The sequence below is a fragment of the Sciurus vulgaris genome, assembly GCF_902686455.1.
Source record: "Sciurus vulgaris genome assembly, chromosome: 11".
In the NCBI taxonomy this organism is placed as follows: Eukaryota; Metazoa; Chordata; class Mammalia; order Rodentia; family Sciuridae; genus Sciurus; species Sciurus vulgaris.
Window position 1 is genome coordinate 62380427 of NC_136472.1, and position 27798 is coordinate 62408224.

Sequence of the window (27798 nt, forward strand, 5' to 3'; positions counted from 1 at the left end):
TTTAATCAGTATTTATTTATAGCTGTCCTGCCCTATTTTCAAGACAGTGAGGATCCAGGACAGAAGGCGATTTCTGAATGACTCCAAGAGCCTTTCCCTCTTGCTTTCTTACCTTCCATTTGTCTTTTCCTACTTCATATCTCTAGATTTTAGATTCACCCCCCACCAGCCACATAAAACACAGTTGATGCCCCACACCACACAGTCATACTTGGATATCCATCATTCGGCTAAGTCAATCATTGGATATTTTTAATTGAACTTTTATTGAAAAATTAAGGGGAAATAGGTATGTTAGCACAGTATACCCACATTTCTTCCAAACCACAGAAAGAAAGGTATTTATGACATGCATATTTCAGACATGGATACAGACATTTGGCCAAAAGCAATATAACCTTCAGCTTTGTCTTTAGGCCCTTATGCTATGTTCATTATACCTTCTCACCCTGAAGGAATTTTCAGGGTTTTTGTCTCCTGCCCCCATCTACCTACAAGCATTCTGCCTCTCTTGAGAAGAAAAAAAAGTTGTTTTCCATAGTACATTGGATTATAAAAGGCAAGGAAGCCAAGAAACAATGTGAATACCAAAGTCGGGTACTTTGAACTATAGAGAAATAGTCACATAGGCAATTGGTTATAAATGTATATCGGGGTATGTTCATTACTCTTAAGGCAGTTAATTCAGTATACCTTGGGAACCCAAGGAATAAGCTGACCAATGCTTTCTTCTGTCCCTAGTCCAAGGGTCCCAGCCCCAAAATGTCCCTACCACCCCAACTATCTATCTATGTTTTGGGAGTATTCTGTCCTCTGCTCCTTGCTGAAAAGTAGATCTGTACTAGAAATTAGAAACTAAATACAGTACCCCACCTAGGGTAGTGACATTTAAAAAGTTAACTGATGCAGCAAACGCTGGGTCCAAGAAAATTGAGGCCTAGTGCTTACTGTGTTGCAGGAACAGCAAGTAAGTAGCCTTCCACTGCTGAGTAGGGCACATGACTTGCTCCTATGCTTAAAATAGCCTCACTGTTTAAAATATAGGTTCTTTAGAACAGTTGGATTCATACTGCAAATTAGGTCATATAATGCTTAAAATGTTTTTTTAAAACTACAATCTTATACATTTGGTTTTCATAGCTGTGTGCTATGCTCATACCCAAATTAATTGTTCCTTAAGGACTTAGATTACAAATGTAAGTTTCTTTCCCATGTATGTATAATTCACTTACTATAAAATTCCTTCTTTTAAACTGCACAGCAGTGCTTTTTAGTATATTCACAATGATAAACAACCATTACACTAATTCCAGAAAATAAAGAGTATCTGAAATAGAACTTATTGCATCATCGAAAAACAAATTTTCAGTTGAGTAACTGTTGAGAAGGCCATGTAGAATCTGTCTTTTTGACTTTATGGAATTGTGGTTTTTCTACTTTTGGAGGAATTGTATAAGGTCATTTTACTATGTATCATCTGAGCACATCATTTAAAAATGTGTTTACCTTTAAAACATATCAATGTTTAATCTTGCTTTTACAAGAACTTTAAGTATTTAAAACATTATGTGAGCCAAGCACAGTGGAACATGCTTGGCTCAGCAACTTGGGAGGCTGAGGCAGGAGGATCAAAGTTCAAGGCCATAAGCAACTTGGTGAGACCCTGTCTCAAAATAAAATAGAAAGAGCCAGGGATAAGGCTCAGTGGTGAAGTGCCACTGGGTTCAATCCCTGGTACCAAAAAAAAAAAAAAAAAAAAAAATGTGGTTCTCTTGTCCAATGTTTCATCCCTAATTGATATCCAACGTTGATAGCAAATCTGTCTGTCTGGTGCTCAGAAAATGCTCTAATTGTGGACTCCTGTCTTCTCTCTTAGCTTCACAGAATAATGCAGCTGGCTGTGGTAGTATCAGAAGTACTTGAGAATGGTTCCTCAGTTTTGGTCTGTTTGGAAGAAGGCTGGGACATCACTGCCCAAGTAACTATTAATACATATTCTCAGATATTGCACTTTATATTTGTATTTCAATTTGCAGACAGATTTTTTTTATAATTACTAGTGTTTTTATGGACAGAAAAGGTTCTATGTTGAAACCACCAGGTTTCAACATTAGGAAGCTTGGTGCCATGAGCTATCAGCCCCTACATAACCTGAAACTCTGGATTAGGGCATCAGGCTCCCATATCCACAGATGTACCCTTGCAGGCTTGCTCTTGACAAGCAGTGTGGGACATTGACTATCCTTCCTGGATTTTGTCCATCCTTTTTCTGGCTCTCTTTAAGCCCCTTCCTTATTCCAGAATGAAAATTATAAATACAAACCACGTTAAGATTAACCTGTACCTGCCAAAAAGTAGAATAGGTTTAAACTGATCCCCGACCTCACTGATTAATCTAGAAAACAACCACAATCTTCAAATTGGCAAAGTCAGAATTGAAATCTTAATTCCTCTGAAAGAAAACATGTAACAAAAATAAATTTGTGTTTTCATTTTACTGGAACGTTTGTAGAATTCATTTGATTTACCATCTTGGAACAGTTAGTAAATAAATTTGCTCCTAGCTTTGCTTGTGAATTAGCTATTAAATAGGGAAATGGCAGGACTCAGTAGTGCATGCCTGTAATCCCACTGGCTCCAGGAGACTGAGGTAGGAGGATCACAAATTCAAAGCAGCCTCAGCAAAAGTGAGGCACTAAGCAACTCACAGAGATCCTGTCTCTAAATAAAATACAAAATAGGACTGGGGATGTACTCAGTGGTGTAGTGCCCCTGAGTTCAATCCCTGGTACCACCAAAAAAAAAAAAAAAAAAAAAAAAGGAAATGCTTTATCCTAGCATTTCAGGACTGAAATTAATGAAATATCCATCCTGTTTGTGCCCTAGGTGACATCCCTGGTGCAGTTACTCAGCGATCCCTTTTATAGGACACTTGAAGGCTTCCGGATGCTGGTTGAAAAAGAGTGGCTGTCTTTTGGTCATAAATTCAGTCAGCGGAGCAGCTTGACCCTCAGCAGTCAGGGTAGTGGTTTTGCTCCAGTCTTTTTACAATTCTTAGACTGTGTACACCAGGTAAGTAGAGCAAGTTTAAATTGACTTAATATGAAGGAAAGAAAATTACTAGCATTTATTATGCTTTGTAGTGCTGTGCCAGGTACCTTACTGTCATAATTCAGCCCTAATGTACTGAAATCTTTGGAGGCAGGGAGACACTGAAGTACTGGGAATTGAATCAAGAGATGCTTTACTATTGAGTTACATCTCCAGCCCTTTTTTACTTTAAGACAGGGTCTCACTAGGTTGCTTAGGACCTCACTAAGTTGCTGAGCCTGGCCTCAAACTTGCAATCTTCCTACCTCAGCCTCCTGAGTTGCTGGGATTACAGATGTGTGCCACTGTGCTCAGCCTGAAATCTTAACAGCAGACTCTTGGGAATAAATAAGAAAAAGAAGTGTTTGGGGTTTCTCAAACTAGGATTGCTAAGCTAGCTGTTGGGCTGGCCCCCAAGTGAAGTAGTCAGCATTTTTAAATTACATCTCCAAAGAGGAGAAGCAAACTTGGGATCATTTGCTGCAGTTTTGAATAGAGTAGTACGGCAAAAATTTCTAGGTAGTGGGCTTGCCTGAAATCCAGCATCTCTGCCCAGCTTGGAAGAGCCCTACCATGTTTCTGGGAACATCAGAGGCAGAGGCTAATCTCTAAAGAAATCATGAGGACCCAGCCAGACGGCTTCTGGGGTTTGAGAGTACTGGCTCATTTCTACAGGGCAACCTAATTGGGACTAATCAAGAGACTAGAGAAAAGCCCAGATACATATAATCCAGTCAAACTCAGTGGGGGTAGGGAGCGGTGAGCACTCTAGGCTCCCTCCTGTCTTCATCCCGGGCCCACCAGTAACAGAACTCTCTTAGTGGGGCTTTGCTTAGGACTGGGCTCAAGAATTAGGTGGCACTAGATTTTCAAACAGAAGACTAAACTGACTTAGGAAAAAAAGCAAGGTTGACATTTCCAGCTTTGTTTCATCTGCATCACCACACCAGAAGTAGATGAATAGATTTGGGCACAACTTTTTGAGATATATTGGCCTGAAGTATTTCTTGGAAGAAAAGGTAGAAATGTTTCAGAAAACAGAATTGAAACTAGGTCTCTTGAAGAGGTCAGTGTGGCATGTGGTTATGTTTTTATTTGTTTGTTTTTATTCTGTTAATCACTTGATTTTTAAATTAACAGTCTCTTTGAACTTTAATTTATAATCATATAGTTTACCTATTTAAAATGTACCGTTGAATAGTTTTTAGCATATTTGAAGAATTGTGCAGTAATTACCACAATTTTAGAATATCTTATTACCCAAAAGAAATTCCATACCCATTAACAGTGATTTTTCCATCTTTGCTTATCCACCATGTATACACACACATACATGCACTCTCAGAGAAGATCATGTTTTTGATTGCTTCAGTTTGTTTAAGAAAAGACCTGTTGAATAATTTTAATCCATCTGCCCAAGCAGCATCAAGCAGCACTGATAACATGGTTGAATTTATACTTATAAACTCTTTGTAGCTAATGGTATCTTTGTTTTCTATTCGAATATTAGCCTTTTGCATACTCCTTTGGCAAATAGATGAGGGAGAAATTTGGAGACCATTGTCTCTGAAACAGATAGCTTAACTGAGTCTAGGGAAAGGAGGAAGCATCTTTTCTCACTTCTCGACAGGTGACAGAAAGACTGTGAGTTCTTCACAAAAGCACTTATTCTTTTACTTATTGTCCTATTTCCTGCCTCCATCTACCACTACTAACAATAATTACTAATGTGTATTGACTGCTTTGTATGTGCCACACTGTTCTGACCACTATAATGTTTTCTTATTTCGTGATTTTTCAGTACTCTTTGAACATTTCTCTGATCTCCCTCATTTGTATTCCTAATGAATCGTATACAGACTTCTTTGGTAGCATCTATAACACTAGCATAAGATATTTATTTGTATGTATCTCTTGTCTTCTACTTAGACTGAAAAGTCTTGAGTACAGGGACTTTGTCATATTAGTTTTCACACCTCTAATATCTTACACACTCATAGTTTCAGTCTCTGGAATATACCCAATACTCAGTAAATAAGTATTATCAGTTAATTAATGCAATTTTACAAGTTCTGTTCATGTTTTCAACACCCTTGATTAAGACCATCTAAAAATATTCTCTGTTGAATTGTTAACATAATCTTCTGAAAGCTCAGATACAATGCTGTTACTCCCCTGGGTCAAAACCTTCAGTGGGTCTACATTTCCTAAAGAATCATTCTTCCTGTCCAGTTTGAATATAAAATCAATACCTTGCCAAGACTTCCCTTGAAATTCTTAGAAGGCTTTTTATTGGAGGCCTAGATTCTGAATAAGTATACACAGTTTTTACCCTTGCCTTGAGATCATCTCACTGATAAGTCAGTTGAACACTAGATGAAACAATCAACTTTCATTTTAGGGTCTTGGTCATAATAAGCTGTTTACAATTAAGAGCATGTTGGAACAGAAACAAAATGAGGAAACATCAGAGTCACACCTCTCATAAATCTGACTCTGAAGCACAAAGTCATTGAGAAGAATGACAGGTGGAATCATCCATATAGATCTTTTTATTTTAATAAGAATTAGACTAAATCCATTTTGACTTTTTGTTTTTAAGTAAGAATTAAGCTGAACACAGGCTGTTTATTTAATAAACGTTTTTACTGAGCCCTCAAAGATAGCATCCCTTTGTATATAGAAAATGTCCATATTTTAAATTTCATTTATTTTAATGCATAATTTAAATTTTATGATATCCTTTATATCATGTTGGATATAACATGATATGTTATCCTCATATTTCACAATGTAAAATGGAATTTTAAAATGAGTAAGCTTGACTTCCACAAATGGGGGCTAAAACCCTAAAGACAATGGTTCCCACAGAAAATAACCAAGACACAGGGAAAGGAGAGTTTTCCATAAACTATATCAGAATAACTAGATATTTATATGGAAAAATATGAACCCTCACCCTTATATCATTCACAAAAATAATATTTGAAATGGATTATAGACCTAAATGGCTAGAGGAAGTTCTTCAAATATAAAATAAATGATAAAAGAGGAATTTGGGGGTATCAGGAAGGAATAAAGAAAAACAAACATGAGTAAATGTAATAGACCTTACTTCTCCCCTGGAGTTTTCTAAATTTTGTTCGACATCTGAAGCAAAAGTGAAGCACTATTTAATGTATTTCTCTAAGTGTGTCACAGAAATAGTTAAGACAGTTATAGATGGGGGACATAAAGGCAGTGAAGGGAAGCAAGTTGTCTACACTTGACTGAAGCTCGCAAAATGTCAATATCAGTAGACTGATGTGATATATAATATCATACCTACAGCAACCTCTTAGAAATCTTCATAAAGAGATACACTCAAAAATATGGTAGATAAATCAAAATCGAATTCTAAAACATATTAAAGTAACCCACAGAAGGCAAAGAACAAATAGATGACAAACACTTGCCCTAATATATCAATAATTACATTAAATGTAACTAGTCTAAATATATCATGATCAAACTATATGCTGCTTATATGAAACTCACTTCAAATATTACTGTACTATTCAAAGAAGCCATATTTAAGATGGCCAAAGGGCGAGGGGAGGGTCCTACAATAGTGAATGTCTAAACAAACTGGTACGTTCATATTATGAAATACTACTCACAGTTAAAAGGAATAAGCTATTGATACATGCAACAACTTAAGTAGATCTCAAGATTGTTATATTGAATGAAGGAAAAAACAATCTCTGAAGGTCACATACTATGTGATTTCATTTATATAACATTCTCAAAATGACAAGATCATAGAGAATAAATAATTGGTTTCCAGGGCTTTGAGATAGCGTAGGGGGTGAGTATAAAGGGGTAGTGTAACAAATTTGATGTTCATCAGCTGGTGAGCAGATGAATTCTGACATGTTCATATAACACAGTACTACTCAGCAAGCACAGGAATGGAATACTAATACATACAACATGGTGAATCTTACTGTCATTATGCTCAGTGAAAGAAGCCAGGCAAAAAGGCTACATACTATATAAACTCTATGTACATGAAATTCTAAAAAAAAGTACCATGTGCATGTACAAATATCTAACAACAAATGCCATCATTATGTATAATTACAGTGTACCAGTTTTAAAATATGGGGAAAAAAGAAAAACTATAGTGAGTGATAGCAGATCAATGATTGTCTGGGACAAATGGTCAGGAAAGAGGATTCACTACAAAGGGCATAAATAAAATTTTTAAGACCAAGAAACTTCGTACTTTAGTTGTAGTGGTTACTCAACTGTGTACAGTAACCCAAACTAATTAAGTCATATGTTAAAATTGAGAATTTTCATTTTATGTAAGTTATACTTTGGTTAGCCTAAAATCTTTTTTCATTATTAAGTCCATCATCTCAGTAAGCTGGGAGTTTCAGAAAGGAAAACAATAGGTTTCTAGTTTCTCCTTAGAAGCAATTGCCAGTCTGATGCCTGAAGAGTACTTGTAAGGTCTGGCTGCCTGTTTTCAGGAAGCAGGGCAGAAGATGGGTCTGGGAAGATCCCATTCAATATGTAGACTTTACTTGTTTCCCTGCTATTTTTAGTCAAGCATTGTCACTGACACATATACACATGGTATTCCCAGGTTCAAAGTTTATCAAGTTGGCTTTTCTAAGACAGGGAAAGGGGCTGTAGTCTCTTGCTCTGAAGAAGGTAATAATATGGGTAGGAAAGGACCTTGGAGTCCTAAAGTACCACTGCCTCTGTAGACTTCCAACTGTTCCCCATTTTAGCCCCCATTTTACTTCTTGGGCCTCTGTTCTGAACCTTTCTGGGTTTGCGGGGCAGGCTGTTACAGGCATCTCAATGTAGTTTCTCTTCGGTTACTCACTGCTATTCTTCCTTCAGTTTTTCATCCTTCAAAAATTTGCTAAAGCCTGTGCCTATAATCCCAGTGAATCAGGAGGCAGAGGCAAGAGGATCACAAGGTGGAGGCCAGGCTGGGCTACTTACACCCTATCTCAAAATTTAAAAAAAAAAAAAAAAAAAAAAAAAAAAGAAGAGGACTGGAGATGTAACTCAGTGATAGAGGGTCTTTGGGTTCAATCCCCAGTACTGGGGGAGTTTAAAATTTTTTGCTGAATTGTTTTGCCCCAGTACTGTGTTCCTTCCTATTTTCCCCACTCCATTTTGGGGTTTTTGCTTCTTAAAAATTCTTTTTCTTGGGGCTGGGGTTGTGGCTCAGTGGTAGAGCACTTGCCTAGCATGTGTGAGGCACTGGGTTCAATTCTCAGCACCACATATGAATAAATAAAATGAAGGTCCATTGATAACTGAAAAAAAATTTTTTTTAATTCTCTTTAATGGAGAGAGGATTTCAGAGAACTGGGTTTCTATAGCTGAACTTGGCTTAAGTTAAATATACTACTAAACATATTAAATCCCTATGCTCAGGTTGCAGAATTCTAAATGTTAGAGTCAGCAAAAGAAAATACAATCAATAAGAGATGGGAGCTCTGGTGTAAGGCATAGTGTGCTCACAGATGGGAACATCAGTGTCTCAAGTGCAATAATTCTTACTTGGAATATAATGTTTATATCATATTGCTGAGGTGGGGTAAGTGTGAGTAGTCTAGAATGTTGAGAGGTAATCTATATTCTGTGAGCATTCCTTAAGTGATATAAATAAAGCAATTTAACAAACTTTATGTGTATAAATCCCATTCCTCTTGTCTTTAAGATACACTACAGTAGGTGCTACAACCTTAGTATGTTGTTACATAAAGGAGCATGGGATACAATGCTAATTTCTTGTCATTTCTTTTAAATAAAAAGTTAAATTCAAATGTTCTGTATAAATCAGTTGGTTCTGAAATCAAAAACAGAAGTTGACTTTTAATGAAAGCTCATTTTTTATAAGCACATGCTTTACAAACTGTGGGAAGCAATATTCAGGATTTAAAAGACCCTGGATTTCAGTTCTAATTGTACTAAATTAAATATTTTTATAATTGAAATTACTTTTTAAAAAATTTGCCTGAACCCTCCTTTGACTTGGTACCTCATACATACTAACCTGGGTGTAGACAAGTCATGACAAAAGATCATGTGACCTTAATTGCAGTATTTCAAGGGTGCTTGGCTGCAATAGTTATCAGCTTTGGTTAAGCAAATTATTTTGTGCTGAAGAAGGATTGTTTATTCATTTGAAAACAGAGGAATCTAAGAAGTCTATGGTTAACAAATAGTGCAGACTTAATTATAAGGTCGTGTTTCATCATCTCTTACATACTGGTCTCAGGCATTAGAAAATGCCTTCTTTGAATGCCTTTCAACTGAACACTAGTGCTTTACATGACTGACTTCTGCCAGATAATTCACATTAGTGCTGTCCTCAGTCTCTCAGGGACACAAAAACAGAGCCAGGTCCAACAACATTAAAAAATAATAATAATAAGTTCAAAATTACACAGCAGCAAGCAAAACTGTCCCAGGTGGAATGTGTTCCCTGCTTGTTAACCATTTTTGAACATGCTGAATGCCAGAAGGCAATCCATGGACATGTGCCTAGACTTGTCCATTAGTACTAATAAAGTTACACAGAAAACAGATGAAGCACTGATCTTAAATTAGAACTGCCTCATCATATAAAAAGCCATTGTTTATGCCAGTATGTCCAGGTGTCAGATGAATTTTAAATGCTAGATCACTGTTTCATAATAGCAACATCTGGCAGATTTTTTTGTTAGTTCTAAAAGAAATTAGCTTAGCTCAAATGATATCATTACAGGATGCTTCCTTTTCTTAAAACAGTTGGGCCAAATCTTTCAAAAGGAAAATACATCCAGAATACAAAAGAAAAATGAAGTTTTTACCTAAAATTTCTTTTTAAAATACAATACCAAGGGGGGAAATATGTATAATCTGAATGAAAACATGAAGAAAGCAACCTTTTTATTTCAACATTTGATAGATCTTTGAGAGCATCCTAAAACTTTTTCAATGTTTCCCACAAAATAACAGTTTTGACTTGCCTGCAGAGTTTATCACTGGGTAATTTGGCTCACTCTGGCCTGGCTTGGTGATGTGATTTCTGTCTGCCAGCATTATACAAGGTTCTACTCCAAAGACAAAAGCTATTTGCCTTTTGAGAATGGGAGTCTTCCTTGTGAGCTCATGTTCCGGCAGCTAAGCTCCTCCACAAAGGCTGATCACTCTAAGATTTATCCTTTCATATTGGCCAAGTATAGCTGCAGCTGATAGATGCACGATATATTCAAGAGTTCCTGACATTTGCCTGCTTTCCATTCAACTGAAAACTGGCGCTATTTTACATAATCCAAGCTGTTTTATAACAAAGCAACTTTGTGCACAATTAATATTAAATCTTAATCTGTTAAATGACAAAATTTAATATTAGCCAATTTTTTTTCCTCTGGTGCATCTAATTGTGCATACCCACAGTTTTGGTAACCTACATAGTGTCTCTTGTAACTTAATATTTCTAATACTGAAAGTAGAATCCTATTTTATTATATTTTATTCCCTAAACATTGATCTTTCCTGGGATAAGAGTCATAGCTTGCTTTTATGAGCCTTTTTAAATTTTACAAAGAACTTAATGGCACATGAGCAAAAATATAAGACCCTATAAATTCATGTTTCTCCAAATTCCATTTTAGATTCACTTCTTATAAATAAATGAAACTGACAGGTTTTACCCCATAATGGAAAATAAAACTAAAATGCCTCACACAGTTTAGTCTTCTAAATCTGTCCCTTTTTTTTCCCTTCAGCAAGATGAGTAGAAAATTATTTTGAACAACAGAATCCAGACAGTGCCTTAGAGAGGCCTAAAACTCTATTTAGCATCTTAGGGAAGTGATCATATAGAAATAATTTACTGGCTGAGATGCCTGTCATTCTCAATTTTATGATAATAATGATAAGGTTAAATTTATTTGAAACACACTTGCCTTTAGGCCCCAGAAATCTTGTGGTCAATAATAAAGAAAACTAATGAAACCAAAAACTGTTCTGTGAGATTGATAAAATTGATAAACTTCTAGCCAATCTGACTGAAGAAAAAGAAAGAAAATACAAATTACCAATTTTGAAAATAAGAAAGATAACATCACCACAACTCTATGTCAATAATGAACAATTTAGATGAAATGGACAAATTCCTTAAAAGACACAAACTACCCAAATCACTCTCGAAGAAATAAATAACTTGAATAGGCCTATGTCTGTTAAGGAAGTTGAAACTGTAGTTAAAATCTTTGCACAATGAAAAGTCCAAGCCCAGGTGACTTCAATGATAAATTCTACTAAGCATTCAAAAAAAAAAAAAAAAATACTAGCACTTCTACAAAGTCTCTTCCCTGAAAATGGAAGCAAAGATAATACAGCCCAACTTAGTCCATAAGGCCAGCCTGGCAAAGACAGTAAAAGAAAACTGTAGATCGGTGTCCCTGATGATCTTAGACAGATTCAGATTTTCTAAACAAAATGTTAGCAAATCAAATCCAATAGTATAAAAAAAAAGGATAACATGCCACAATTAAGTGGGGTTTATCCCAGGAATGCAAGGTTGATTTTACATTCAAAGTCAATAAATGTAATTAAACTTAAAAAGAAGAAAAAAGCATGGTCATCTCATTAGGTTACTGTTATGGTTTGGATGTGAGGTGTTCCCCAGAAGCTCACATGTGAAACAATGCAGGAAGATTCAGAGGAGAAATGATTGGGTTATAAGAGTCTTAACCCAATCAGTGAATTAATCCCTGATCAGGTTAATTGAAGTGGTAAGGTGTGGTTGGAGGAAATTGGAATTGGGCCTGGCTTTGGGGTATATATTTTGTATCTGGAGAGTGGAGTCTCTCTCTCTCTCTCTCTCTCTCTCTCTCTCTCTCTCTGCTTCCTGATCACCATGATGCGAGCTGCTTCTCTCTGCCACGTTCTTCCGCCATGATGTTCTTCCTCACCTTGAACCCCAAGGAATGGAGCCGGCTTTCTATGGACTAAGACCTCTGAAATTCTGAGCCCTCAAATAAACCTTTCCTCCTGTATAATTGTGCTGGTTAGATCATTTAGTCACAGCAGTGAAAAAGCTGACTAAAACAGTTACAGAAAAAACATTTCACAAAATATAACATCTGTTTCTTACTAAATTTTTCAGGAAACTAGGAACAGAAGGGAATTTCCTCAAAATAATAGAGAATGTCTATTTTTAGTAACAACATAACAGTAAAACACAGAATGCTTTCCCCCGAGACCAGAAAAAAGATACTGATGTCTGCTTCATTCCTACTCAACATTGTACTGAAGATCCTAACCAAGCACTAAGGCAAGAAAAATAATAACAATAATAATAAAAGATGTCCACATTGAGAGACTGTCTCTTTATTCATAGGCAGCATGATTATCTATGAAATCTACAAGGAAAAAATATTAGAATCAGTGAGCCTAGCCAGGCTATAGAATATATAATCAACATGCAAAAATCAATTATATTTCCACATACTAGCAATGAACCATTGAAAAAACTGAAATTTAAAAATCAGTACAATGGAACTTGAGATGTAGATTAGTGGTAGAGCACTTGCCTAGCATACACAAGACCCTGGGGTTCAATCCCCAGCAGTACCCCCCCAAAAAAAATACCATTTACAATAGCATCAGAAAAACATAAAATAATAAAATATGTTAAGGACCTGGACACTGAAAATTATAAAACATCCCCAAAAGAAATTAAAAATATTTAAATCAAGAGATATCTCTTGTTCATGGCTTAGAAGATACAATATTATTTAAATGTCACACATAGAAATAAATGAACAAAATAAAGGTCTATTAACATCTAAAAAAAATTTTTTTAAATGTCCCACTTCTGCACAATAGGGTTTATCTAAGCAATCTGCATAGTCCTAGTATCTCAGGAAGCTGTAGAAATTGGCAAGCTAGTTCTAAAATCCATATGGGAATAAAGACCTAGGATAGCCAAAACAACTTTGAAAATTAATAAAATTGAAGGACTAGTACTATCTATTTATAAAGCTTTAGAAATCAAAAGTTTGATCATTGGTGTTCGATAGATTGATGAAACAGTGTCCAGAAATGGACTCATACACATATCTATGAACTGTTATTTTGACAAAGATAAAAAAGCAATCAGCAAAAAAAGGATATCTGAACAACTGGATATCCAGGGGGTGAGGGGGATTCCCCTAGCACCATATGAAAATTCATTCAAAAATATCATAAAACTTCTAGAAGAAAACATAGGGAGAAACCTTTGTAACCTTGGGATAAGCAAAAATATCTAGAGTCAACATCAAAAGCATGATTCATAAGAGAAGAAATTGATAAATCAGACTGTCAAAGTTAAAAACTTGTGTTCTTTAGAAATCACTTAAAATGAAAAGACAATCGAGTGGGAGAAGACACTTGCCAATCTGTATCTGCTAAAAAATTGTGTTCAGAATATATTAAGAATTTTCAAAACAGTAAGAAAACAGCCAAGCTCTTTTTTTTCATTCCAAATGAGAAAAACATTTCTACTGACTTAATAAAAATGTACTCATGAGGGCTGGGGTTGTGACTCAGTGGTAGAGCACTCACCTAGCATGTGTGAGGCCCTGGGTTTGATCCTCAGCACCACATAAAAAAAAAATTAAATAAAGAAATAAACGTATTGTGTCCACCTACAACTAAAACAAAATATTTTTTAAATGTACTAATGAAAAATAAACACAGGAAAATATTCTTCATTAAGAAGTACAACAAAAATCACAACAAAATACCACCACACACCTATTTTTTCTTAATGACTGAAAATTTTAAAACTGACTAGAGTTTTTTTTCAAGGATATGTAGGACATATCCCTGTTAAGAATTATAAAATTGTGCAACTATTTTGGAACAGTTTGGCCATTTCTTTGAAAGTTAAACATACACCAACCATACTAATCAGTCTTTCATTCTAGGCAGTTTTGCAAGAGAAATGAGGTTTATGCCCATATAAAAATTTGTACATAATTCTTCTTAGCAGTTTTATTTATAATAGTAAAAAATATGGCCAAGTGCCTTGGTGCATGCCTGTAATCCCAGCAATTTGTGAGGCTGAGGCATGAAGATCTTGAGTTCAAAGCCAGCCTCAGCAACTTAGCAAGGCCCTAAGCAATTCAGTGAGACCCTGTCTCTAAATAAAATATAAAAAGGGCTGGGGATGTGGCTCAGTGGTTAAGCATCCCTGGGTTCAATTCTCAGTACCCAAAAAAATAAAAAGAAAAGAAAAAAAGCCAAAAATCTAGGGGAAAAAAATGTCCACTAACAGATGAAAGAATAAATAAATTGTGATATATCTATGCGGTAGAGTACTACTCAGAAATAAAAAAGAATGAATTATTGATAACCCAATAATGTGATTGGATCCCACATAATTCTGCCTGGTAAAATGAGGCAGACAAAAAGAATCCATACTTACAATTCCATTTATATAAAGTTGAGTGAGTACAGACTTATCTGCAGTAGCAAAATCAAACCAGTGTTTGGTTGCCTAGGGAGAGGCAAAAGGAAGTTTCTAGGAGTCATGGATGATATGTTGATTATTTTGATTGTGTTGGTTTGATATGTATACAGATACGTCAAAATTTATCAGATTATGCATATTAAATACAGCTTATTGCATGTCACTTATACCTCATTAATGCTGTTAAAGCAGAATCTTGCAGCAAACAAACCTCCATCTCTTAATCACCCCCCCCCCCATCATAAGTCCTTAGAGGAAATTGTCTTTGACTTGATCTCCTTTCTTCTATTAAAATAATACTGCACAGTCAGGGCAGTCCCAGCATTAGCATGTTATGGACTGTGCCTTTTTGGAGACCACCTGGTACATCTGAAGAGTGCATTTGTCCCACTTAACAAGAAGGGAAAAATAGCCAATGAACTGGACAAACTGAGTGCCTGGGATATTGGGCTAAATGAACAAAGTGATTTTTCTTGATTACTAGAAATCCAATCACCAGATTTCATTTTATAAATTCAGTCAACTCCTCATTTCTCCTTTCATTATGGTAGAAAGACATCTCAGAAAATTTCTTATTTCTTAATGTCACATTCCAAATGTGATATCTGGGTACTGATCAACCCAGCATCCAGGCACATCTGACTTATTTTTTCCACTGAAGAAATTCTCACATGCTTGTTACTTAAACTGTTGCTGAAGAGTGAAAAACAAAGTCACCGTGCATCTTCTTTTCCATTTCTAGTACACTGGGTCATGAACTACAGTTTAGGGGCAGATTTTTTTTTTTTTAAATCCTAGGCAGTTATCAGCTGCAGGCTCCCCTGCGGCACACACATGAGAACAAGTACTCGTACCTTGATGCAAAGTACCAATTCCAGTCCTAGCAGTGGCAGTACCAGAGGCTTCAGGAAAGTGACCTCTCTGACATAATTATGGAGGGCAGGGTTTGTGGTGAGGTCAATCCCTCAGTATAGTGGTCTGGGAAAGCTTTTTTTTTCCACTTGTAGAGAAGGCTTGTGGTCCTAACATATGATTCCTGAAATACCTGTAGGTTCATCTTAAGGTCATGTTCATTATCATTCCCATTCTGCTTTACTTCAGAAATGGGTTTTCAGAATTATATTCCTGAGGATATTAACTATCATAACGATCAAGGAAAGATACAGGTGTGAAGCAAGTGGTTTCTATGGAGAATAATCATTGAGAGAAATGTTATTTGGGGCTTGGCTTAAAAAGGTTTTCTAAGTGTTTCTAGAACTAATTGTGGACTAAGTCAATAGAAAAAACCCTGAACTCTTCTTCCCCAGAAACAGTGATCCAGGGGCTGGTTTTTGACTACTGCAGGTTTATTCCAGGAATTATGGGGGCAGTTGTCCTTTTAGTGCACCCTGCCTGAGCATACTGTAGATTTCTCCTCTCAGATGATAGGCAGCCAAGTACCATCTTCAATTGGCCTGTCCCCTTCTCTTTCTGATCTGCCACTGTCTGATCATCCCCCTCTCCATCATGTGTACACTGGCTCCATGGGATGATGACCATTAATTCCAAACCAGGAGCTCAAACTAGAAAGCTTTATATGGCATTAAAGGATAGGTTACGGGGAAACTTGAGCTCTGGGCACTTCTTAAGGAAGTGAACACCCAGAGAATCAGACCAAGTGGAGAGTCTAACCCAGGACCACCTTCAGTGTACCTTTGTAAATAGGGGCAAACATATGAATGAGAATTGTACTAAAGGATATGGTTGACAGCGGAGACAAACATCTAACGAAGCAAGGAAAGAAAGAAAATGTTTTGCATTTATTTTTCCATTATTGAAATAGAAGAAAGTAATACTCATTCTAATAACCAGTTACTTATTTTTATGCCCAATGATAATGCTCAAGGCAATAATGTTGAACCGTAAATGTGTCAGACTGACTTAAGTTTTATTTAATTATAACCATAAACTCTTCAAGTATACTTAGCCTTTATAATTAGTTACTCATATACCATAATCACAGGAAACCCATGGCATCTAATCCCTTCATTTTCACTGGTGAGAAAAATCAATACAGATACTTATAATTCTAACTGTGTAGAAGATGACACACTACCCAACAATGGAGAACCAGACTAGGGAAGCAGCCCCACTGTGTGCAGGCCCATTCCCTGGTCTGTAGACTCTCTAATCTTCCTAAAATCCATTTTCTTTTCCATTGCTTACGAGCTAAAATTTTAGATTAATGAAAAGGACAGTAAGAAAATCTTGTAGAAAAAAAAAAAAAAGAACACTTTGCTCATCACAGGAAACTAGGTTTTTAATCAGATGAATTTTGAAATGATGTCCACATCATGTCTTAAAATGCCTACTATTCCGTTGGACAATCAACATACTACACACATGGCTGCTCAGTTCAGCTGACTGCATGTGGGTCTGTATGGACAAATTAAACATGGACAGGAAAACTAACTTTAGTCATTTGAAATAGTTCTTAAGCAAGCACAAGTATGATGGGAACTTATCTGAGCCAAACAAAATTCAGACGGTCATGAGAGATTGTTTGAACATTGCAACAGCAAGATCACCTGGTGGACTAGGGAGTGTCACAAGGTCATTAGCCTGCCTTCTTCCAACATAAGAAGGCTCCATAGCATCTGAATATAACTAGCCTAAAGTATGCTATAGACACACGATGACTCGGTGACTTCCAAACGATTGCCTGCCCTCTCCCTCTCCCTCTCATATCATTCCCCTTTCCTTGTTCCTGTATCCAATGACCTTGCTGCCTGATTTACTGATGAAAAATAATGTTACAAGGCATACACTCCTCCCCCTTCCCTTGGCATGTGAACATACCTTTATCTACCCCCATCCCTCCTTGTTTCCAAGGCCATTCCTATAACTGTGCCTCATTCATTCTTGCTTTTCCATGGACTTATTCTCTTAGTTATTAACTCTTTCTTCTAAAATTGTTCTCTCTGCTGGTCCCTCCAGGTTGCACACATTCCTTTTGTCCAGAATATATCTCTTGCTTTCCCTTTAAGCTCCCACCTTCTCTTCCCAGTTCTCATTGCCAAACTTCTGAAGTACAGTTTTTCTTACGTTTCACACTGTCACACCACAGAGGCCTGTAAAGCAAGAACCATGACTTACATTACTTTCTCTGTGTCAGCCTGCCTCTCATGGTGTAGTGTAGTGAGTGGACACAGACCTTGAAGCCTGTCAAACCACGATTCCCGTTTGGACTCAGTAGTTACTGTTGAGTAACTTAATCTTGCTGATCCCAAGCCTTCTCAAATGTCAGGTGATATCAGTAATGCCGGTCTACAGTGTAGCAAAAACTAAGTAAGATTTTTTATGAAATCCCTAATATGGTGGCTGGCACAGAGTAGATGCCCAGAAGAACATGTGCTTCCCATTTCTACCAGTAGTGAAGATTCATTTATTGAATGAATAACCCAACGATCTCAGCATTTCAGGCCAGCACTCAGTGGCATGGCATTTGCTTTTTGTTCTGTTTGATTCTTAACTGTTCTTTGCCTTGTTTCAGGTTCACAACCAGTATCCAACTGAGTTTGAATTCAATCTCTATTACTTAAAGTTCTTGGCCTTCCACTATGTATCTAATCGTTTTAAGACATTTCTCCTGGATTCTGACTATGAACGATTAGAGCACGGTATGTATTTATATGCCCTTGTTTTGTCCATTTTGTTAGTCTTGCATGTGTTTAATGAAAACTCTAATGATATATCTACTCCCAAATGAGACAAGCTCAGAATTAGGGTTTTATACCAAACTACCAATGTAAAATGGATAAGAACAACTGCCAGATTCTGAGATTGTGAGCTGTGTTAGTTCTTAAGGACAGCAGATGCTCATTCCTGTAGCACCTCTGTAAAGTTAAATCTGTTTACTATTTTGATACCTCTAAGTGATACCATATTAGGAAAAATATTTGGCTCAGTTTTTCCATCCATGGCATACTTCAATAGGAAGGTTAACTAACCTGTTTGAATAGCAGCTAACACAGGGAATCTGAAACAAATAAACCAGGGTTAAATTCCAACACTGACAGTTACCAGCTGTGTATTTTGGAGGAATTGGGTATGTCTCTGAGGTTCAGCTTCCTCTTCATTAAAATAGGGACAGTTCTAGCCCATCCCTTAAGACCATGATGATAACATGAGGAAATAGTTGTAAATTTCTTGGCACAGTCACTAGCACATAGTAAGCACTCATCAAATTTTAAATGTTACTATCATTACTGTAATTTGTAATACCTATAGTAGTAGTCAAGAGTAGATTCTGAAAGCCCCTGTGAAAACATTTCCCAGGGGGATTTTATATTATTCTTTTGTTGTTATAGAGGTGGGAAAAATATACATGACTATTTTTGTCAAGACTAAAAAAAAAAAAAGGCAGCTATATTCAGTACCTTATGTGTACCAGAATATTCACAAAGAAAACTCTTAGTAACAAGAAAGTATTTGCTGATGTTCTCAGTTTAAAATCTGAAATTAGGAAATACTGCTTTCCAGGGTGTGCTATTATCGTTGTCTAGTATGATATGTCATACTTTTGGTAAGGGAGACAACACTGGTCAGACCATTTCCCATCATGTTTATACTTTCAGACCTGTGTTGACTCATGGAATTGCCATTCCTCACATCACAATCAGAAACATAATTTCTTAAAAGTACCATGTCTTAGGAAGATATTCATTACAGCTAGTTACAGCTGCCTGGGGCCTGGTCTTAAGCCAACTGATCTATGTGACCACACATAGCTTTGTCACTGAAAGGAAAAACATATTCTAATATTGGTTTGAGTAAAGTATAGTTGTCTACTGAGAGCAGGTTTTGTTTTGATTTTTGGTTTTTTTTTTTTTTTTTTTTTTTTTTTTTTTTTTTTTTTTTTTTTTTTTAATAAGGTAGTTTGTTTTGTTAAATTAAGCTTAGTAGCATATTACCTTTAGCCACGTGTGGATGTGGCCAAACCTTCTGCTGTAGATTGTGGCTCTCTTTCATTAAAAAAGCAACAAAGCCTAGTGCTCTGGTTCTCCGAGTCGACTGAACATTAGCATCACCTGGGGAACTTTTAAAACTCCTAGTATCCAGGCAACACTTCCCAACAGTTGAATCAGGATCTATGATTGTGCAGACTGGGCACCAACAGCTTTTTAAAGCTCCCAGGTGGTTCCACTGTGCTGCCAAGGCTGAGACAACCATTGACTCAGTGAGAATGCCAAACTAAGTCAGAAAATGACTGGGACACTGGGTAAAGGACTTCATCTCACTGGAAAACTGGTCAAGGACATTTGCCCTTCCTATCACACAGAAAAGATTAATAAATGAAGTGTATAGAAGAATATGTTTGGTATATATTGAAAGACAGTCATGGTTGTTTGACATGCTAATCTTGTGTCCTAGATATGTTTTCTCATAAGACACATAATTGCATTTAGAATCCTAGAGTGATTATTTTATTTACACATTTTTTATTTGTTCTAATTAGTTATACGTGACAGCAGAATGCATTTCAATTCATTGTACATTAATGGAGCACAACTTCATTTCTCTGGTTGTACATGATATAGAGTCATACCATTCATTTGATCATACATGTACCTAGAATAATGATTTCAATCTAATTCTACCATGTTTCCCACTTCCATGCCCCCTCCCCTCCTCATTCTCCTCTGCCCCGTCCAAAGTTCCTCCATTCTTCCTTTGGCCTCCCCCGATTATGGATCAGCATCCACATATCAGAGAAAACATTTGGCCTTTGGTTTTGGGGAATTGGCTTATTTTGCTTAGCATGATATTCTCTAACTCCATCCATTTACCTGCAAATGCCAAAATTTTATTTTCCTTTAACTAGAGTGATTATTGAAGGGTCCTTAGATATCATCTGCCCAATCATCTCTTTGGATAGATGGGCTACCCAATGGTCACCCACCTAATTAGCATCAAAGAAGCCTGTTTTTGTGCCTCCAGTTCAGACTCAGCTACCTACTTTGGAGGCTATTCCTGTTGTGATTGGATAGATACACTAATTATCAAGCCTGCACAGTGAAACATCATTTAGGAACAGCTGTGGCAGTTACCTCCACCTGCCAAGATCAACAATTGGAGAGTAAGGAGTCTCTGTCACAGCTGGTGAATTCATCAGTCATAATACTTAAGGTTTCATCAGAAAAGCCTAAACACTGTGAACTCTCCTGTGTCCCAAAAGACTAATATGTTGACCATTATATACTGGATTATAGGACTGTAATTTGATAGAATCTGACACTTGTGCCTGATGATTCAGCGTTCTTTAGATGTTCCCTATGTAGTGTGCATGCTACCCTAAGACAGTCATCTGGATATTGCAAAAGTTCCTTGAACTTGGTTCCAGCCACCAGGTGTCATCAAGGAGGAGAATGCCCTAAGTTAGGGAGGGCCAGATCTTACACCTTCTCTTCCAGTTTCAGCTCATTTTCCTCCTATCTACAAAAGTGCCCAAAGTCTATTTTACTTGGAGCTAACTGCCCCATCGCCCCTTCAGTATAACCCATGCCTCCTCACAAATAGAGCTGGAGGGGACTTTAAAAGTCCTCTCTCCAACGCCTAGAGCAGTCTCAATTTTGAACACTGGAGTAACTTGGAGAATTATCAAAATGACTAATACCTAGGGAGTAACTGAAAGATCCTGATGTAATTGAACTGGGGTAGACTGGAGCATTGGGATATTTTTATGTTAAGCCCTTGATTTTTCTAATGTGTGACCAAGACTGAAAACTACTGCGCTGGACCCTACATTTATAAGGTAGATGAAAGGGGAAAAAAAAAAATCGAGAAGAAAACATTCATTAGACTTGGAAGCCCAATGTATTACAGGATTTTATATAGCCTTGGGCTTGAGGCATTCTTTCTGATAAACTGGTAAAATGCTTGTTGACTTTTGACTGAGTCATTTCATTCAAAGCAAGACAGCGCTACTGAGACACCCTTCCTAGCCCTTTACAAAAATTCCTCCTGCCTCGCCCTGACACATCTTCTCCCTGTTTAAAAAAAAAAAAAAAAAAAAAAGCTCATGTGAGCAGTCAAGTGACTCTGAAAGGTATAAAGGTGAAGTACTCCCCTGAGGTTTGCTTTCAGGTCACCCAGTAATACTGAACACACCCTCTGTCATCCAGAGTCTCTGTGACCATGATTTGCAATATATATAAACTGCTCAACAAGAAAACACTTTAAATGACTTCATTAATTAAGCAGTCAAGAACTTTGAAAGGAAACATAAAATTGTGTTTTTAACGGAGTTTCATCAGATCAACTCATAAGTCCTTCCATTTTCTATTGAAAAATGTGCAGAATATCTCCTGGCAGGACCTCTGTGGCTATAGATGCAAGTTCAGAACATAGAGTGAAAGAAAATAACTGTCTAGGAAAACCTTTCACTTTGATTTGTTTCCATATACCTGTGAAGTTCTTCCTTTCTTTAGTTGCAGTTCTCTTCTAAGGTTTCTGCACATATGTTGCTGTTTTTAGAGCCATAAAAATTTTTCACCTCTCAATGCATCGTACTTTTAGGCAAAATGTTTATTTAACTTTAATTTTGTTGGATTTTTTTAAACAATTTATAGGAACTTTATTTGATGATAAAGGAGACAAGCATGCCAAGAAAGGAATTTGTATTTGGGAGTGTATTGATAGAATGCACAAGAGGAGTCCCATTTTCTTTAACTATTTATATTCACCAGTGGAAATAGAGGTAAAGTAAGAAATCATTTGTGTTTTATTTTCTAAATATTTTGTGTTAAAGTTTTCCTTAGTTTTAGTGGATATAAAGTTTTTATAAATATTTGACAAGTTTTTATGCCAAAAGCTACTTTGGTTTGGGTTTGGGTTATGATGTAAATGGATACTGTTCACTGAATTCTTGCCACAAAAATTTGGATCTGGCCCCTAAAATCTAGAAAGGATGTCAGAATCAAAGCAACTTCTCTTGGAACTCATGAAACATGAAATCTCAACAAGTGGTCTAAGCTAGAAAATCTGAAATACTTTAGGAAAAGCTTTTCAGGTCCATCTGTACCAAACCCATAGAAATACTCCTTTGTGATACAGGGATGTTTGGTGCCCAATCCAAGAAGGATGACATATCTTAGGGGCAACAGTATTCTATTGTGCGCATCTGTATAAGGCTCTGAGATGGAACAGTACTAGCCTTATTTAGAGACACAAGAAGCCCCTTCCCTGGGCACCCTTTATTAGAACCCCAGTTGTACCCTCCTCCCCTCCCAAGGTAAGGAGTACAAGAAACCAAGGCACATCTCTCCTCATCTAGCCATGCTCTGGGTACCTTGAAATTCCTTGCCCATACTCAAGGAGTTTGGCTACTCACCAGGCTACTTTTCCTAGTCTAGGCCCAAAGGGTGATGAGAAGTAGCTCTTCAGCAGGGAGCAGAGAGAGTCTGTACACAAACATTCATGCAAGGCCAGGGTGGGAGGAAGTATAAGCCAAGGACTGGGAGCTGGGGCCAGATCCCCCAGTGCTACCACTTCCTAGGGTAGAATTCTGAGGAGTCTAAGAATTCTGTATTTGAACCTGACCTTCCAGGTCATTAAGTTACTTCCTCAAGATAGAAGGATAGAACATGTTTTATTTAACATTTATTAAAGTTATCTTGATGTATAACTTTTTAATATTCAGGTGAATGATGTTTGAACCTCCTTTCACATGCTTTTCCTGACTCCTGAAAATGTTAGTGAGCTTGGGGTACTTTGGTCAGTATGAAACTATATTTCAGAGTTTTCTTTAAACAGGCCCTGAAGCCCAGTGTAAACATCTCCAGCCTCAAGAAGTGGGACTACTACACAGAGGAGACCCTGTCCACAGGGCCTTCGTACGACTGGATGATGCTGACCCCCAAGCACTTCCCCTCTGAAGAGTCTGATCTGACTGGAGGAGCTGGGCCCCAGAGCCAAAGGAGAACAGTGTGGCCATGCTATGATGATGTCAGCATTGCTCAGCCCGATGCTCTCACCAGACTTTTTAGTGTAAGTCAGTGGCGTGCAGGCACATAGGGCTCACCTCGGGAGCACATGAGGCCTTAGGAACCAGGCAAAGCAAAGGCGGCTCATCAACTTCTGAATGGCTCTCCTTACACTGGGATCATTTCAGATGTAGCACTCCAGAGGTCTGAACAAACCAGGTTTGCTCCCCTGCATCAGTGGGATAGCAGGCTTAACCACTGAAGAGTCTCAATAACAGTGAGCTTCCAGCATTACAAGGAAGCAGTTGAGCAAATGGAGCAATTTGCTTCTTCTGAGAACTTCCCAGCTATTCTCGCTGCCCAAGCAGCCTGAGTCAGGCCTGGGCTATGGCTTTTCTGGGTGCTTTACTTCCTCTGGTCAGAAGTGTGGATAGCCAATGGCCTGATGGGACTGCTGCCAACCACCTTCTGCAAGGAAACTTCTGGAGCAAAGCCATCCTGGCAATCGCTACCCTGAGGAATAGTTTTGAGTCCTCATGTGGTCCAGACAGTTCCTAAAGAGTCCTCTCCCTCAGGTTTTTTGGCCAGGAACAGTATGCAGCAGTGATGGCACTGTAGCAGAGCCCTATCTGAAGGGAAATCCATCTCCTTGGGCATTTCTTGGCTCATTCTTTCCACATCTGCTTTGAGTCACCAGAATTGAGGGGCTCCTCTTTCAAGGACAGACTTCACATCTGCCTCAGCCATTAGGGTTGACCTTTTACTTTGCCCATCAGATTTCTTGGGTTGCCCAAGGGTGAAGGTATTTAGGATACATATTTTATCTCTTGCTAGTTAAGCCTGTCTTTAAGAAAAAAAAAAAAAAAAACCTGATTATGGGTCCTGATAAATCATCTTCATCACATGCATCATATCAACTCATGCCCCCACCACTCTTCCTGGCTTGGGAAACCTCTGAGGCCCCACATCTATGACTTTTTTTTAACTGCCCTCTGGCCATGCTGCTCATCTGGGCCCAGTACAGAGGACAAGTGACTCTGGGGCACATCCTGACTTCTGTGATGTACTGATCTGTCAGAAAACTTAATTTCTTTGCAGGAAATTGAAAAATTGGAGCATAAATTGAATCAAACCCCTGAGAAATGGCAGCAGCTGTGGGAAAAAGTAACCATGGACCTTAAGGAAGATCCAAGAACAGACCGGGTGAGTTGCAGAACCCCTCAGGAGCTAATTCTTAGTTTCTGAGGGTGCTGGGTCAGGTGGGGCCCACTGTCTCCGCTAGCAGGACTCAGTGGATTTATGGCCAGAAGGAAGATGGGAGAGGGAGGCTTCATGCCCGGGGGTCAGGGTAGAAAGTTCCAAGTGACCGGATACTTCCTGAGTGTCTCACTGTACCACAGTGACATAATACTTATGTTTCAGGGCATTGAATCCAGGGAAAATTACTGGGTTCTTTTCTATCCCAGTGCCTCTGTGGTTTCAACTGATCTTCTACCACATGAGGGAGGAGGGGAATGCCAAGGCCATGTTTGCTCCAGAGGAATAAGCAGAGAAAATGAAAATATTTTTAAAAGACAAAATAAGCTACTTTCTGTTCCTTACACTTCCTTTCTGTATCTGATCTAAGAAGCATTTATCATAGAAATGTTTTTAAACCAAATAATCTGTTTTCTGCTTCTTACATCCCATTTCCTGTTTCTGACTTAAGAAACATTTATCAAGCACATGATATGTGCAAGCGACTGTGCTTAGAAGCAGACACACACTCGCATCCTGTCCCTTCCACAGTGAGGAGAGTCAGTCCCTTCTCACACACGAGGGAGCAGCAGAGATCTCACAGCCAGTAGTTGGTAGCACCACCATTCAAACTCACATCAGATGACTCCAAACACATCAGAGGGAAATTAGGACAGATGAGTATTCAGAAGAGCATTTCAGAAAGGCGAGGTCAAGAGGAATGCAGTGAGAAGGAAACCTTTGGTAATGAGGAACCCTCCAGGCTCTGTCTCGAGCCTCAGCATTTGAAGTGCTGTTTGCACATGGGCCACAGGGCGACATGTTTGTCCTTTTTTCCTCAGAAAGTTTCTCTTTTTTTAATATTTTTTTAGATGTTGATGGACCTTTATTTTAATTCATTTACTTATATGCACTGCTAAGAATCAAACCAGTGCCTCACACATGCTAGGCAAGCACTGTACCACTGAGCTACAACCCCAGCCCAAAAGATAGTTTCTTGATATGTTTCTGATTATTAAAGTAAGGCATTTTTTCAAAATAAGATAGTCCACAGAAAGTTATAAAATAGAAGATGAAAATCACCCATAATATATAACCTGAAATAAACCACTGTGCTCTTCAACTTGTTTCATCATTCCAAACCCACACGCAAAAGGGATTGACTTTTACATACTGTTTTTAAACCTGCCTTTTTTACTTAATGTTGACATACATGTGCCTTATTTGCCACCATGTGTAAGTCAGCATCATCATTTTAGTGACTGTCTAGAACACAATGTACAGAAATAATATTTTAACCATTCCCCTAAATAATGGTTATTTAGATGGCTTATAGTTTTTATTTTAAACAACCCCAGGATTAGTATCTTTGTACCTACATCAGTGCTCATTATCCAGTTTTTTCCTTGAGATAAGTTTGCATAAGTGAAATGATCAGGTCAGTTGCTTAAAGTCTCTGTAAAGCTTTCTTAGCACCTGTTTCTTTGTTTTCAGCCCCAAAGATACCCATCAGGGTCCCCAGGAATTGTGTCTACCAACCTACCTTCCTATCAAAAGAGGCCTGTGTTGCACCTCCCGGACAGTAGCATGGGTGAAGAGCAGAATTCCAGCATCTCCCCCTCCAATGGCGTGGAGCGAAGGGCAGCCACACTCTATAGCCAGTACACCTCCAAGAACGATGAGAACAGGTGATGTGCTGAGCCTGCTGAGTGTGCTCACAAGACTCCCGCGCTGCCCTATGCTAATGCACAGGGCTCAGTGATGGCCTGTGCCTCCAGCCTTTGTAAACTTTGGATTAGCCTTAATTCTTTATTTTTCCTAAATGCTTTAGATGGTTCTTTAAAGAGGGAAAAAATGAATATTACAACTAAAAATGATGCCAAGAGGTTATAGCTATTTATGGTTGGTGCCTGATTGTTATTATCTCATGTCTGCCAGAGCTTTTGAGGGAATGCATGTTAGTCAGCACTTTTTCAATGGCACACATGAGAAATCCAGCTCATACTAGCTGAAGCAAAAGGAATTTACTCACAGAAACTAGGACAGCCAAGGACATGCTGGTTTCTTACACAGCGCCTTCAGGCTTCTGTCTGTTTCCAGCTCCACTTTTCCCTTTGTGTAACCAATCCCAGCATAGCACGGAAGGTGGCTGCTAACAGTTCCTAACCTCACAATTGTGATGAGCCCAGCAGAAAAAGGCAGTCCCTCCCCAAAGGTCTAGTACCAAATTCCAGGGAGAACTCTGACTGGCCTTTTTTTGGATCACATAGAGGAAATAGATACTTAGCAAAACCAGCAGATGTCTCCTTTACCATATTTTCTAAGTAAAAAATCAAAATTACTCTGTTGTCATTTCTTCTAGGTCCTTTGAGGGAACACTGTACAAAAGAGGGGCTTTACTGAAAGGTTGGAAACCACGTTGGTTCGTATTGGATGTAACAAAACATCAGGTAATGCTGTTAAAGCCAACAGAAATTACTTTGGTTGGGCTGGTCTCAGTCCCTGGCTATTATGTGGCTCTCAACAGACAGATACATTCCTATGTACAGACTGCTGTCCTGGAGCCTCTCATATGTAGCCTGGGGGCTCCTCAGGGCCCCTGATGTCCCTAGCACCCTTCTGTGGGAATTCCAAAGTAGAGGCACATTCTATCAGAGGCAGTGAACTGAGTCCTGAGCGTTCAGAGCAACAGAACTCTTTTTAGTGCTTGAATATCTCCTATGCCTGCTCTTAAAGCCCAGGTCAGGAAGCACTGAGGCCTTAGCTGTTGCATATGTACCATATGCACATATAGGCCTGTGCACCTGCCACAGAATTCAGACATCCTTCATCCTTGCATCTAACATCCAGTCATGTGAGGGTGTTAAGCTATTCAGCAGACATTTATTGCAGCCCATTTTTGTGCCCATCACTGAACTGGTTACTAAAAAGGCATTGCTATCCCTCAAAGGTGGTAGCAGCAGGAGAGGGGAGGGAAAGGGAGGGGAG

General features: G+C 38.1%; 1 protein-coding gene across 1 annotated transcript in view; it reads left to right on the forward strand.

Annotated features, from left to right (window-relative positions):
- The window catches only part of SBF2 (SET binding factor 2), a 494106-nt gene that overhangs the window by 461693 nt on the left and 4615 nt on the right, over window positions 1–27798 (forward strand). Inside the window, 8 exon segments of the mRNA XM_079104301.1 lie at window positions 1877–1978; window positions 2887–3072; window positions 18144–18270; window positions 22222–22349; window positions 23405–23638; window positions 24673–24777; window positions 26305–26498; window positions 27173–27260. Coding sequence (XP_078960427.1) covers window positions 1877–1978; window positions 2887–3072; window positions 18144–18270; window positions 22222–22349; window positions 23405–23638; window positions 24673–24777; window positions 26305–26498; window positions 27173–27260 — 1164 coding nt within the window.